General features: G+C 42.0%; 2 protein-coding genes across 3 annotated transcripts in view; both read left to right on the top strand.

The window, feature by feature from the left end:
• plcd4a (phospholipase C, delta 4a) overlaps window positions 1-6,127 on the top strand; it is a 15,710-nt gene extending 9,583 nt beyond the window's left edge. Inside the window, 7 exon segments of the mRNA XM_046840179.1 lie at window positions 780-837; window positions 840-935; window positions 2,323-2,439; window positions 3,175-3,353; window positions 3,656-3,788; window positions 4,068-4,217; window positions 5,185-6,127. Of these exon segments, the coding sequence (XP_046696135.1) occupies window positions 780-837; window positions 840-935; window positions 2,323-2,439; window positions 3,175-3,353; window positions 3,656-3,788; window positions 4,068-4,217; window positions 5,185-5,276 (825 nt within the window). The 3' untranslated portion in view covers window positions 5,277-6,127.
• A 465-nt stretch (window positions 6,128-6,592) lies between these two features.
• Window positions 6,593-14,389, top strand: slx9 (SLX9 ribosome biogenesis factor). 2 transcript variants are annotated; one of them, XM_046840185.1, is made up of 7 exons: window positions 6,593-6,898; window positions 7,286-7,403; window positions 12,544-12,612; window positions 13,385-13,535; window positions 13,745-13,813; window positions 13,889-14,040; window positions 14,169-14,389. In XM_046840185.1, exons 1-6 carry the CDS (start codon window positions 6,722-6,724, stop codon window positions 14,007-14,009), a joined length of 705 nt encoding a protein of 234 aa, XP_046696141.1. In that variant the 5' UTR covers window positions 6,593-6,721; the 3' UTR covers window positions 14,010-14,040; window positions 14,169-14,389. The 2 variants fall into 2 exon arrangements, with proteins under 2 accessions (XP_046696141.1, XP_046696140.1); XM_046840184.1 differs by having other exon boundaries at window positions 6,596-6,898; window positions 13,889-14,389.
• The last annotated feature ends 217 nt before the right edge of the window (window positions 14,390-14,606 follow it).

Genomic DNA, 14,606 nt, shown 5'->3' with positions numbered 1-14,606 from the left:
AAAGGGGTGGCCTCTGTGCACGATAGTCTGTGTTAAAGGGGTGTGGCCTCTACTCATGTATATTTAAGTGGAGGGGGTGTGGCTTCGAGTCATGTTAGTCTAGGTGAAGGGGTGTGGCCTCTGTATGCGTGTGTGTGTGTGTGTGTGTGTGTGTGTGTGTGTGTGTGTGTGTGTGTGTGTGTGTGTCAGGTAGAGACTCTCTGGTTGTGTGTGTGTGTGTGTGTGTGTGTGTGTGTGTGTGTGTGTGTGTCAGGTAGAGACTCTCTGGTTGTGTGTGTGTGTAAGAATGTTTCTGCAGTGGATCTGTTTCAGCACAGCATCTGTTCCCTCACTACATGACTGAGCTTCATCTTAGCATTACATCAACACGTGTTCATAACCAGATGTCACCTGATAACACTAATTAATGTCGATACTGCAGTAGCTCATGTAACCCGATATCACGTGATATTTCAATACAGGACCAAACCCCACCCTGCCGTCTGTTTGGGGGAAAAAACACTGTACACACAGGGTGTACTCAAAAGTATCCGGACACCTGACCTGATGTTCGGATAAAGCATGAATTTTTTTTAGGTTATTATAACAGCAAAATGGAGACTAAATGTGATGTTCAGAAAGCACATGGGAATCTTATGGTCCGGTGTCCACAAACTTTTGGCCCATATAGTGTATATATGACTCTAAAACCTGATCTTTATTTTGTTGTACAGAAACTTTTAGTAATAGCTGCATGTGTGTGTGTGTGTGTGTGTGTGTGTGTGTGTGTGTGTGTACAGAAATCAGGACAGCATTTGTCTAAAGAGCTATCGGACTGCGTGGTGTACTGCAGGAGCGTGCGCTTAATGGCTTTAAACACTCGCGCGTCCACTCCAGGTTCTATGAAGTGTCGTCTTTCACCGAGTCCAAAGCCAGAAAACACATGAAGGAAGGAGGTGAAGTGTTTTAATCTACAAACCGGGGAAACACGTGGGAGTGTACAATCACATTCATTTAGATTCAACTGATCAATGCAAACTACCTGCGTGTTCAACGCTCTGAACTCACACCTGAACTCCTTCAGCCAATCACAATCCACTATTCACACCTGAACTTCCAGCCAATCACAATCCACTATTCACACCTGAACTCCTTCCAGCCAATCACAATCCACTATTCACACCTGAACTCCTTTCAGCCAATCACAATCCACTATTCACACCTGAACTTCTTCCAGCCAATCACAATCCACTATTCACACCTGAACTCCTTTCAGCCAATCACAATCCAGTATTCACACCTGAACTCTTCCAGCCAATCACAATCCACTATTCACACCTGAACTTCTTCCAGCCAATCACAATCCACTATTCACACCTGAACTCCTTCCAGCCAATCACAATCCACTATTCACACCTGAACTCCTTCCATCCAATCACAATCCACTATTCACACCTGAACTCCTTCCAGCCAATCACAATCCACTATTCACACCTGAACTCCTTCCAGCCAATCACAGTCCACTATTCACACCCGAACTCCTTCCAGCCAATCACAGTCCACTATTCACACCTGAACTCCTTCAGCCAATCACAATCCACTATTCACACCTGAACTCCTTCCAGCCAATCACAATCCACTATTCACACCTGAACTCCTTCCAGCCAATCACAATCCACTATTCACAACTGAACTCCTTCCATCCAATCACAATCCACTATTCACACCTGAACTCCTTCCAGCCAATCACAGTCCACTATTCACACCTGAACTCCTTCCAGCCAATCACAGTCCACTATTCACACCTGAACTCCTTCCAGCCAATCACAATCCACTATTCACACCTGAACTCCTTCCAGCCAATCACAATCCACTATTCACCTGAACTCCTTCCAGCCAATCACAATCCACTATTCACACCTGAACTCCTTCCAGCCAATCACAATCCACTATTCACACCTGAACTCCTTCCATCCAATTACAATCCACTATTCACACCTGAACTCCTTCCAGCCAATCACAATTCACTATTTACACCTGAACTCCTTCCAGCCAATCACAATCCACTATTCACACCTGAACTCCTTCCAGCCAATCACAATCCACTATTCACACCTGAACTCCAGCCAATCACAATCCACTATTCACACCTGAACTCCTTACAGCCAATCACAATCCACTATTCACACCTGAACTCCTTTCAGCCAATCACAATCCACTATTTACACCTGAACTCCTTCCATCCAATCACAATCCACTATTCACACCGACTAGAGAATAATATTGATTTGAATATTAAAAACATTGATTTGTATCAGTAGATTTTGCGTCTCTTTGTAACAGGAGCAGAATTTGTGCATCATAACGGACGTCAGTTGACCCGTATTTACCCCAGCGGCCTGAGGACAGACTCGTCCAACTTCAACCCACAGGAGATGTGGAATGCAGGTTGCCAAATTGGTGAGTGAACTCGGTTACGGTCAGAGGAGGGAAATAATAAAGTACTAAACTGTACTAAATTATATTTTTCTGGTATCAGAATTTTACTTCAGACTTTTTACTTTCACTTATTTTCACAACAGACTCGTTACTTTAGTTTTAATCCATCTGGTGATCGATGTTTTTTCTTCTCACCGCACCGTTTTCAGCACATCAACATGTTTCTTCTCATTACGCTGCTTTTTTAATCCACTGGTGCATCATTTCCTCACACACCACAGACGTAGACTAGTGTCTGAAGCTCACAGTAAGCAGAGCAGGAGGCAGTAAGAAGTCTGGGGTTAATGTGGATGAGACAGAGGGAGTCAGTGATAAGAACAGAGACGTTCCTGATCGTCATCATCGTTTCTCTGCTTGTGTTATACATGGTGGATCTTCAGCCTGGACACATTCATTAGAGAACAACATCTGAAATTATTTTATATTAATATATTAATATGACATGAGGTTCAGTTTCCAGCGTGACACTAAAACAGGTAGTAATAATCACTAGTTTATACTGAAGAACATGTCAGAGCTCAAACTTCTTTACTTTCACTTGAGTAAAAAAAAGTGCAGTCAGAAGTTCAACTTTTACCAGAATCTTTTAAAACATCAGCATCTGCACTTCTACTGAGTGAAGGATGTGTGGACTTCTACCACCTCTGGCTGCGGTTTAGTTTGTGCTGTAAAGTAGAAACACTTGTCTCCCCTCAGTGGCTCTGAACTTCCAGACGGCCGGTGTGGAGATGGATCTGAACGACGGTCTCTTCAGTCAGAACGCTCGCTGTGGTTATGTTCTCAAGCCGGCGTTTATGCGACACGCGGAGGACCGGTTTGACCCGGAACACCCGCAAAACGGAGACGGGAACACACCCCTGACTCTCACCGTACAGGTACAGGATTGAGCTCAAAGTGTGGACAAAAAAACATAATGATGTACATGATGCATTTTGTGTAATCTGGGAAAAGATTCGTACACACTGGTGATGTGCATCTCTATCACTGAGGCCGATGTGATTCACATCTCGGGGGCGTAGCCGACGATACGATACTTTGAAGATACACGTGAAGCAGCTATGATATGATACGATACGATACGATACGATTCCCCCTGTTACCATGCAGTGGATCCGACTTCTATTTCCAGATTTTAATTGATCCCGACTATACTGTGTGTGTGTGTGTGTGTGTGTAGGTGATCAGCGGTCAGCAGCTGCCCAAGGTGAACATGAAGGAAGGTTCGATCATCGACCCGCTAGTGCGAGTGGAGATTCACGGAGTTCCTCAGGATCAGGCCAAACAAGAAACACGCCACATCGAAAACAACGGTCCTCCAGCAACACTCACAAACGCTGCTTCTGCAACACACCATGTTTCACATGTTTCATTTAGAAAGCAAGCGAATGGAATCTACGTGTGCAGATTGTAGAACTGCAGGATGCATTTATAGGAGTTCAGAACTGCATGAAGATGCAGAAGATGTGGCAATAATTCCCTGGACTGTGTTACTTCAGTTCCTTATTAAGTTCATGTGTTCCTTTCTCCTTAACCAGTTTGGAATCGCTCTGTTTGTCTCTGTGTATGATTGTGTTTTCGTTCCTCTGCAGGTTTTAACCCCATATGGAACGATACACTGAACTTCACCGTTCACATCCCTGAACTGGCTCTGATACGCTTTGTGGTGGAGGACTACGACAAAACATCAAAGAACGACTTCGTAGGACAGTACACACTGCCTTTCTCCTGTATACAGCAAGGTGTGTGTCTGTGTAGTCTATCTATCTGTCTGTCTGTCTGTCTGTCTGTCTGTCTGTCTGTCTGTCTGTCTGTCTGTCTGTCTGTCTGTCTATCTATCTATCTATCTATCTATCTATCTATCTATCTATCTATCTATCTATCTATCTATCTGTATATATATATACACACACATGATATGGCCAAAGGTTTGTGGACACTTCAGTTCACTTTATATGTACTTTTTGAATGTCCCATTCCACATCTAATCTTCATTTCCTGTTATAATGAGCTCCAATCTTTTGGGAAGATGTTTCACTAGACGTGGTGGAGATTCATTCAGCCACAGGGGAGTTAGTAAAGTCATATACTGATGTAGGTGAGGCGGTCTGGTGTAGGTGTTCAATAAGGTTGGAGCTCTATAACAGGAGATCTTCCACATCTCCCAACCCGTGGAAAGCAGATCTTCATGGAGCTGGCTTTGTGCGCAGTCATGCTGAAACGGGTTTGGGTCTCCTGGTTCAAGTGAAGAAGAAATTCTGAATACTTTTCGCCGTGCCGTGTATGAGTGAGTAATAGTTGGTTTGTGCTGCCCTCTAGCGGTGAAAGAGCGCAGTAACAATGTAAACGGCACAAACACGACAATAACATAAATGATTATTAATAACACACTCAGTCAGTGTTTCACCTCGGGGCTGTTCTACTGTCAGTTCTGTTTGTTTTGCTGATGGTTCCTATGAAGGTTTAGGAGGAACTCTGAGAATTTGAACCAGAGCCTCAGACTCAACTGAGTCCAGTGTTTTGCTAAAGGTTTGGTTAAGACCCACAGAAGTTTTAAAAATTCAGATGTTCCAAAACTTTTGGTCATACAATGTATTTTGCATTCAGATTGAAATTTGTACATTTGTTTGTACACGTGTTTGTTCTCCTCCATGCTGCTTCTGTATCGCACGCTAATGTCTTATTTTTATTCCTCACATCTACTCTCAGGTTATCGTCACATCCACCTCCTGTCGAAGGACGGAACCAGCATCCCTCCATCCTCACTCTTCGTTCACATCAGGATTAAAGACGCAACTTAACATCTGCTCAGGGCATGAGCCCTATTTCAGAGCGATAAACACACACACACACACACACACACACACACACACACACACACACACACACTGAACCATAACAGCAGCAGGTGCTTTATAATGTTTTTGGCTAAAACTGGATATAGTTTTTTATTGTTATTGTTATTTATTGTATAGTTTTGTGTTCTATAGAAGTTATAATCGTGCGCCAAAATGTTTTTTTTTTTTAATCCCTCGTATATTCAGAAGATGATTTCGGTGTTGATTATTGAACAGCGTCGTGCAGTGTGTCATCTGATTTATGCGATAAATGACATTTATACCTTGTAGTTCTGAGCTGTTGGGTCACGTGACTTACTGGTGGCTAGAAGACTTTACCTGAACCAGCTGCTGTGTCCCGACGTTCACGTGACCAAAACACACATCGTCCTGCTTTGACCAAACAAACTTCACGTGTTTGACGTATTTTGATCTACAGGAAATGTTACATTGGCCATTCACTATCATGAGTGTACTGTTGCTAGGCAACGGGAAAAATAGGAATATGGGCGCATACACAGCAGTGATATTAGTATTAATAATCAATAAGTTCCTATTACTTTGTTTTCCTGCAGTGTTTTTATGTTAAGTATTAATAAGATACGTGCTAATATTACATTTATTCTACTTTGTGGAAAGATTTGATGGTTGTGGTTTTGTAAACTCACGCTGCTGATCAATAGTATTATTTTTATACGCTGTGCTCTTATTGTGCTTTATTATAAAGATTTCATGCACCTGCTGTTTCTACAGATGTCACCTCACGTGGTCATGTGATCAAAGCCACACACAACCCACAATAAACGTTTTTAGTACGTGAGTGTAAAATTGTGTTTATTTCTTTCACACTGTGATGGGTGAAACATCTATCTGTCTGTCTGTCTGTCTGTCTGTCTGTCTATCTATTATCTGTCTGTCTGTCTGTCTATTTTCTGTCTGTCTGTCTGTCTATCTGTCTATCTGTCTGTCTGTCTGTCTGTCTATCTATCTATCTCTCTCTCTCTCTCTATCTATCTATCTATCTATCTATCTATCTATCTATCTATCTATCTATCTATCTATCTATCTATCTATCTGTGTTGATAAAGAATATTCCCACTGATTGAAATCAAATAAATAAATACAGGTTTTAATTGAAAGGGAACTGAAGTCAGGGATCCTGTTTGAATCCGGACACTTTTAATCGTCGGACCACAAACACGGACACTCCGTACAGTAGCAGAAGCCTAAATCTCTTCTCCCTCACTACTCTTGTGCACTACATCCGGGTTACATATAACAGATACTGCTCACTACGTAGTGCACTACATAACGACCCGGAAGTGATTTGTGGTGAACTCACTGTATCCTGAACACGTGTGTGTGAGAAAACAAGGACATTTAACTGCTCAGGTTTAATCGGAATTAAAATGGTGGGGAAAATCAAACGCGCGCGGCAGAAACTCCACCAGGACGCCGTGAAGATCAACTCAGGGACGGGTCAGAGTGTAGCGAGTGTGGAGAAGATCTTCATCTCACCTTCTCACCTCACTACAGGAGCAGATACACACCGGACACGTGCTGAGAAAAACCCCACACAGGTGCAGGTGAGTGGGGCTTTAGGGTATTAGTGCACTTCACTGTGTCTCTTCACCATGTCCCTCTGGCCTTCTCATTCCATTTCATTTATTTATTTATTTATTTATACAATAAAGATCCCTGCGCTTCAGTGGGGTGCCAATACTTTTAGTCAGCACAGGTGTTCCTGCTTATCTGTGTCATGAGTTCATCCTATTTCTCCACTGGAACTCTGTGAATTCAGTCAGGAATGTGTGTGTGTGTGTGTGTGTGTGTGTGTGTGTGTGTGTGTGTGTGTATGTGTATGTATGTGTGTGTGTGTGTGTGTGTGTGTGTGTGTGTGTGTGATGAGCAGTAAGATGATGGACCTCTTAGTTCCTGGATTTGTAATCAGTTTCTTTTTCTCACACAAACAGGCGTTTAACTTCCCCACGGGGATTTTTGCTGGAACTGTGATTCCTCCTGAAGCTCTAGTTCAAACTCTTAGAGATTCTCCAGAACCACCAGCAGAACCACCAGCAGAACCACCCCGAGGTGAGACACTGTGTGTTATTGATAATTAAATAAACTGTCACTGCGTTTGTCACCGCTAGAGGGCAGCACCGATCACATATTACTCACGCGTATGTGTCTGGAAGCTGTAGCATGACATTTTCCCTTCAGAAGGGACTTCAGAAGATGTGGAAGATTAGGACCTGACTTTACCAACATCCTTGTGCATGAATAAATCTTACACAAGATCTAGTGGAACATCTCCCCAGAAGAGTGGAGCTCAGTATAAGAGCGAATGGAGACTCAATGTGGACGGACTTTTAATGAGAGTCTCATAAGAATCTAATGGTCAGGTGTCCACAAACTTTTGCCCATACAGTATTGCGTTTAAGCCTTCTAGAGTAACTTAAGGGACAAACTTGAGTGGGAAGATCTTTTATGTAAATTGTGGAATTTAATGGTTACCAGGTTGATTCACATTTAGTTGTAATGAACAGTTAATGAGACTCTGGTATTTATTTATTTATTGTTTATAACTCAGAGATGTAATGTTAGTAAAATAAAATCAGTTTGATATTTTATCCTGAGTAACAGTTTTTCTCGAGGTTTTTCTGCTTTGACTGAAGTAGAGGATTTGTTCTGACTCCAGCGCTGATCTGCAGTGAGATCAAACACCATCAGTGTGGAGCTCATATAATCACCTCACAGTGTCTTATAACCATCGAGTCCACCTCTGTTCTTCTGTAAACGTCTGATCTGTACGTGTTCTGGAGTCTGCTCATAACTCTGCTGAGTGGAAGCTCTGTGGTTAAGACGGTGGACTTTTGATTGAAGGTCTTGAGGTTGAATCCCAGCATCATCAGGCTGCAACTGCCCTCAAGTGCTTAGCTGTAGGTCGTCCTGGATGAGGGCGTGGGCCAAATGCCATCAGTTTAACGCAGACGAGTCAAAGATTTACTGCCATAATAATACAAATAAATCAATAAAATAATAATAATAACACAAAAACTACTGAAAAGGTCACAAATATATATACATATATATATATATATATATATATATATATATATATATATATATATATATATATATATACATATAATTCTACTGATGATAATAATAATAATAATAATAATAATAATAATAAAAATTACTCTACTACTGAAAAGATCACAAAAAGACAATGAATTCTACTGAGGATATTATTATTATTATTATTATTATTATTATTATTATTATTATAAACACAACAACTACTGGAAAGGTCATGCAAAAAATGCTATTAATGATAATAATAATAATAATAATAATAATGCAGTGTAATATTAGTATATCTAATACTATTCATACTACTATTTATTTGTGTATTAAATATCAATAATAATTAATTTGATAAGTGATATAGTAGTAAAGTATTATATTGAGATCACTAGTTATAGTTGATGATAATCTTATAATTATTATTATTGTATAAATGTTATTATAATGTATAAATATTAAAGTATGAATATATTTTATTTATGATTGTATAATAAAAATCATTGATTTATTATTGTATGAACAGTAGTCACATTAATATATTGTTATTATTATTATTGGTGTAGTCGTACCCGGAGGAGGAGGAGGAGGAGGATGATGATGATGATGATGAAGGTGTACTTTTCTCCGTGTATGACTCTCCCGTGTGGATCGATGCTCCTGCGTCTCTGCTTTGACAGTCCGAACGCTTTTCTCTCTGTAATCGCAGTATCGGTGTCTCACCGTGACCCGAAAAAAAACCGCCTCGTTAACCCCGGCCTCGTCTCCGCTCTTCATCGAGCCGTGTCCATTTCTGCCAGCTCTGGGAAGACGATATCCTCCCGGGACAGGATGTGGGGAAAGCGGGATGTGGAGGTGGCGGGGGGGTGGATGGAAGCGAGGTGGTGTGTGTGTGTGTGTGTGTGTGTGTGTGTGGAGATTCTTATCGCTCTGCTACAGCACATAAACATGGCTGTGGTGAGGCTCTTCATCACTTCATCTGAGGAGGGAAGATGAAGGTTTTCTGAACAAACCAGTGGCTCAACATTCTGCATTACAGTTTAACCTTTGACCTCGGGGACGTGACGGGACCTCGTTAATCCCGCAGCCCCCACGGACGAGTGGAAAAAAAGAGATCTGGAAGCTGAAGAAGCACTTGAACCTGTTAGACCCTGTAATGAATCCACACAGTGACGTGTGTCAGTACGTTTCTGAACGTCTGTGATGTGGATGTTGGTCTGTGATGTGGATGTTGGTCTGTGATCTGGATGTTGGGCTGTGATGTGGATGTTGGTCTGTGATCTGGATGTTGGTCTGTGATGTGGATGTTGGGCTGTGATGTGGATGTTGGGCTGTGATGTGGATGTTGGGCTGTGATCTGGATGTTGGGCTGTGATGTGGATGTTGGGCTGTGATGTGGATGTTGGGCTGTGATGTGGATGTTGGGCTGTGATGTGGATGTTGGGCTGTGATGTGGATGTTGGGCTGTGATCTGGATGTTGGGCTGTGGGATCTGGATGTTGGGCTGTGGGATCTGGATGTTGGGCTGTGGGATCTGGATTTTGGGCTGTGGGATCTGGATGTTGGTTTTATTTCCTGCTATATTTTTCTAGTACAATGTTTATACGAAGCTGCACTCTGTGGCCAAAAGTTTGTGGACACCGGAGCATAAGCTCAGCATGCGCTTTGTGAACATCTCATTCCACATTGGGTCTTCATTCGCTCTTATAATGAGCTCCACTCTTCTGGGAAGATGTTCCACTAGATTTTGAGGATATATGTGTAAGATTTATTCATGCACAAGGGTGTTAGTAAAGTCCAGTACTGGTGTAGATGAGGTGAGGAGGCCTGGGGTGCAGTCATTGTGAACACCTCATTGTTCAATAGGGTTGGAGGTCTGTAGCAGGAGATCTTCCACTCTAGCCCATGAAAAGCAGATCTTTAGATCTTCATGGAGCTGGCTTGAGAGACATTGCTACGCTGGACAACGTTTTACCTCATATAAGTGGAAAAGTCGTGTCACAGTAATTTTGCATATGGATTAAACTGATTGGAGGAGTTGGAACAGGCTTTGATTCAAATCCCCTGTGTGTATAGTGTGTGTTTGTTTGTAGTTAACAACTGATACCTCGGTCCACAATGGATAATCCACTGGGGGGTGGGTGGGTGTGTGTGTGTGTGTGTGTGTGTGTGTGTGTGTGTGTGTGTGTGTGTGTGTGTGTGTGTGTGTGAGTGTGTGAGTGTGAGAGAGAGAGAGAGAGAGAGAGAGAGAGAGAGAGAGAGAGATCATTGAGAAAATACACTGGTAAATCTAGATATCAAATAGTTTACTTTCAGCACAGATGTGGAAACTGTTATCTATTTTGAACACACACACACACACACCACACACACACACACACACACACACACACACACACACACACACCCACCAGTAGATTATCCATTGTGCACTGAGGTATCAGTTAGTCACTACAAACAAAACACACATCTGCTAATCATGACTACTAACATTCTGGCCTTGTCACTTCCAATTGTCTCTCACACACACACACACACACACACACACACAGACAGACAGACAGACAGACAGACACACACACACACACACACACACACACACACACACACACACACAGTGCTCTGATTGCGTCGTGTCATCCGGCAGCAGGAAGTTACTCGCAGCTATGATAACACACTGCACTAATCACTACATGCTCACACATTGTGTGTAAAGCTCATTCTCTCTCTCTCTCTCTCTCTCTCTCTCTCTCTCTCTCTCTCTCTCTCTCTCACTCACTCACTCACTCACTCACTCACTCACTCACTCACTCACTCACTCACTCACTCACTCACCTTTCATGCTTATCTCTGCAAGGCACAAAGTGGATAATGTTCCCATATTGTTGTCTACAGTTGTGTGTTTATATGCAATACAACACAACTTTCTTTACACAAGGTAAACACTCAAAATAGTGATACACACACACACACACACACACACACATTCTAACTACATAAAACTGTAAGTCACTGATCTAAATATAAAAATATTTCACAGCACAAAATAGGCAGTAACCTGAGTGACACAAGTCTAATAACACATCTGTTCCAGCTATATATAAATCTAACCAAATCCTTTCTCCACAAATTTCTAGCTACATACAATCCTAGCTGTACAACTTACATTTTAGCACACAAAATTCTAACAATGTAGAAAAACTACGCAAATTTCTAAATAGACAAAATTAAATTGATCTGAAGTAATGCTGTAAAGCACTGCTACATCAAAATGTTCAGATTTATTTAAGGTTAAATTTAGACCTTAGAACTTTATTCCTTTATCTCCAGAAAAGGAGATAAACTACATTATGATCTACATAACATTCCAAATAGGTGTCAAATCTACACACCATTCTAGATAAACTCATTTTAGCTGCCAGAAAAACTCAAACTAAGAAAAATTATCTTCTTTCAGCTTCTCCCATTAGGGGGCGCCACAGCGGGTCATCCGTCTCCATACCCCCTGTCCTCTACATCTGCCTCTTTCACACCAACTATCTGCAGGCTTCCCTCACCACATCCATAAACCTCCTCCTCTGTCTTCCTCTTTTCCTCCTTCCTGGTGTCTCCATCCTCAGCATTCTCCTACTGATATACCCCATGTCCCTCCTCTGCACATGTCCAAACCATCTCAATCTCACCTCCCTCACCTTGTCTCCAAAACGTCCTACATGTGCTGTCCCTCTAATAAACTCATTTCTAATCCTGTCCATCCTCTTTACTCCATTACTCCTAATGAACATGGATAAACCGAGCTAGAAAAGATTGGTGGAAAGTTTTGATGAAGATCTTCTGAAGAAAGAAAAGAAAAACAACTGGACAAAAGTTTAGCTTTAGTTTAGCTGGAAAGTTGAACTAGTCAACAATCTACACAAATAAAACTACACAACATTCTATCTAGGCATCAATAGAAATACTACACCAACATATTCAGCTCATCTTGAGCAGATCTTTAGAGGGTTGCAGTAAAATCGTTTGATCTTTTGAAGGCCGTATTCAGACATTTCAAACTGTGTATTTATTTACATGGAAAAACACATCTACACAACATTTCAACTGGGTGTAAAAGCTACACAAAATGATCTGCTCATTGTTCCTGCAGGAGCTGAGGGAAAGAAGCAGCAGTCGAAGAAGGAGAAGATGAAGGAGAGACGAGAGCGATGGCTCACCAGTGAGTGTCTCAGTAAATAATATGAAGTGTTGCACACGCCTACAGAACATCTCTAGTAGGAAATAATTTAATAAGTCCTGGTTCTGCACCAGTGTGTGTGTGTGTGTGTGTGTGTGTGTGTGTGTGTGTGTGTGTGGTGGTCGTCCTCTCCTTTACCCGTAACTGCGCTCATTAGAAACAGAATCTGTGAGCGGGTCGATGCGGCGTGTAACACAAGCTTCAGCTGCAGTAATTAGCATCAGGTCTTAATGGAGATTTGGAGTGTGTGCAGCCTCAAGCAGGAGGATGAGCTCTCTTACACACACACACACACACACACACACACACACACACGAACACACACCGCTATTAGAGACGTGTTAATCGATTTCACTGCCACAGAAATGCAAACTGACCTTCTGATACACGCCGCGATAAAGGACACAATTTTCACACCGGGACAAAGTTTTCGAGAAATATGACGTCACGATGGTAAACGTTAGCATGCGTTAGCTAGTTTCTCAGTAAATGATGACGTTTCTCAGTATATAATTAGTTAATGCTGGATGTGTCATTGTGTTTAATCTTTCTCCAAAGAAATTCTTCTCCACATCTCAGGTGGAAGCTCCTGATGTTTCTGTGTGAATATTTTAAATGTTTTTTTAAACAGTCGCTCGTGTTATTAAGAAGTCCGTTTGGCTTTCGTGTTTTTGAGGACACGGTCCTCAGTAAGTTGTCGGCGTGAAGCGACATGGAGGACATGCGTTTGTGTTCACTTCTTGTTTCTCCATAGAGATCAGCGCCATTAAAGTGGCTCGTGAGAAGCAGGTGGAGCTCAAACGCCGCAAGGCCACGCCCGTCGTAGGGGATATGAGGATATTGGCTGATGCACTTCCTGAGCTCCTCCCCTTCATCAAAGCACCCACCTCTAAGAAGCAAAAAGGGTATGTTACAGGACACCTGTGTACACACACACATACACACACACACACACACACACACACACACACACACACACATTTATATAAAAGGGGCATTTGGTAAATTATTACAGAAGAATTCACACACTTTGTAATAAACGTATTCGTACCACTCATCCTCTCTCTGTCTCTTTCTTTTTGTTCTCTTTCTTTTGTTCTTTTCTCTTTCTCAGTTTGGTAAAGAGGAAAGCAGAACCCACAGATTTCTGTCAGATGAAGCCAGTGCAGAAACGCAAACTGCTGTAAGACCCGCTCACACAATATAAAGTCGTGTGTGTGTGTTTTCAAGCGTACAGTGTGTGTGTTTTGATTTGCAGTGAGATGGAAACGTCCCGCTTCAGCGAGGCCATGAAAGACTCCGCCTTCAAGGCGGACCCCTTGGCTGCGATTGGTGAACATCTGAGGAAACGCCTCAAACAGGAAGACGAGCAGAGTTAGCCCCGCCCACACCCCCTTGACAGACTCCTCCGTAATAACACACACTAAAGCACTTTGCGATCTGAGTGCCGCTCTGTCTCTCCCTCGCCTCCTGTGTGTGTGTGTGTGTGTGTGTGTGTCTGGCCTAGTCTTTACCATTTCTTCCTTTATTATTCCCAGTGTTCAAGAGAAGAACCATGAGATGTTTTTTTTCTGCATGGAAATGGACTCTGAGTGTTCCGTGAGAAGAATCTGCAAAAATAAATACTATAATAATAATATAAATATTGACGTTCATGCTACAAGCATCACATAAACTGTACAGGTGTTTTGCAGACCCTTCACGTTTTACCGCTTTTTAATTTTATTTATGTCGTAAATGTGATTTTCTTTATGATGAATTCTTTTCAGATATTCATTTTTCTTGCACGTATTAGTATTTTTTCCCGATGATCACCTTAATCACATGATGTCATTCAGGGATAATCAGCTTGCAATAGAGTATCCTGGAGGACACGTGATATCTGCCATCTTCCGCATGCATGACCTCACAATGACTTGTAAGCCCCTCCCACTCGTAAAGCTTTTTCTTTCCTAGATATCTGAGCAATGACTGGT

This window comes from Silurus meridionalis, chromosome 26, assembly GCF_014805685.1.
Source record: "Silurus meridionalis isolate SWU-2019-XX chromosome 26, ASM1480568v1, whole genome shotgun sequence".
NCBI classification, from domain to species: domain Eukaryota; kingdom Metazoa; phylum Chordata; class Actinopteri; order Siluriformes; family Siluridae; genus Silurus; species Silurus meridionalis.
The sequence above is the reverse complement of the archived record's forward strand: the minus strand, read 5'-3'. Positions and strand labels throughout refer to the sequence as shown.

Coding starts and splice junctions, on each gene's coding strand:
- slx9 (XM_046840185.1), top strand. CDS start 6,722: ATGGTGGGGAAAATCAAACGCGCGCGGCAGAAACTCCACCAGGACGCC. Junction 12,613..13,384: donor ACGAGAGCGATGGCTCACCA/GTGAGTGTCTCA, acceptor GTTTCTCCATAG/AGATCAGCGCCATTAAAGTG. Junction 13,536..13,744: donor ACCTCTAAGAAGCAAAAAGG/GTATGTTACAGG, acceptor TCTCTTTCTCAG/TTTGGTAAAGAGGAAAGCAG.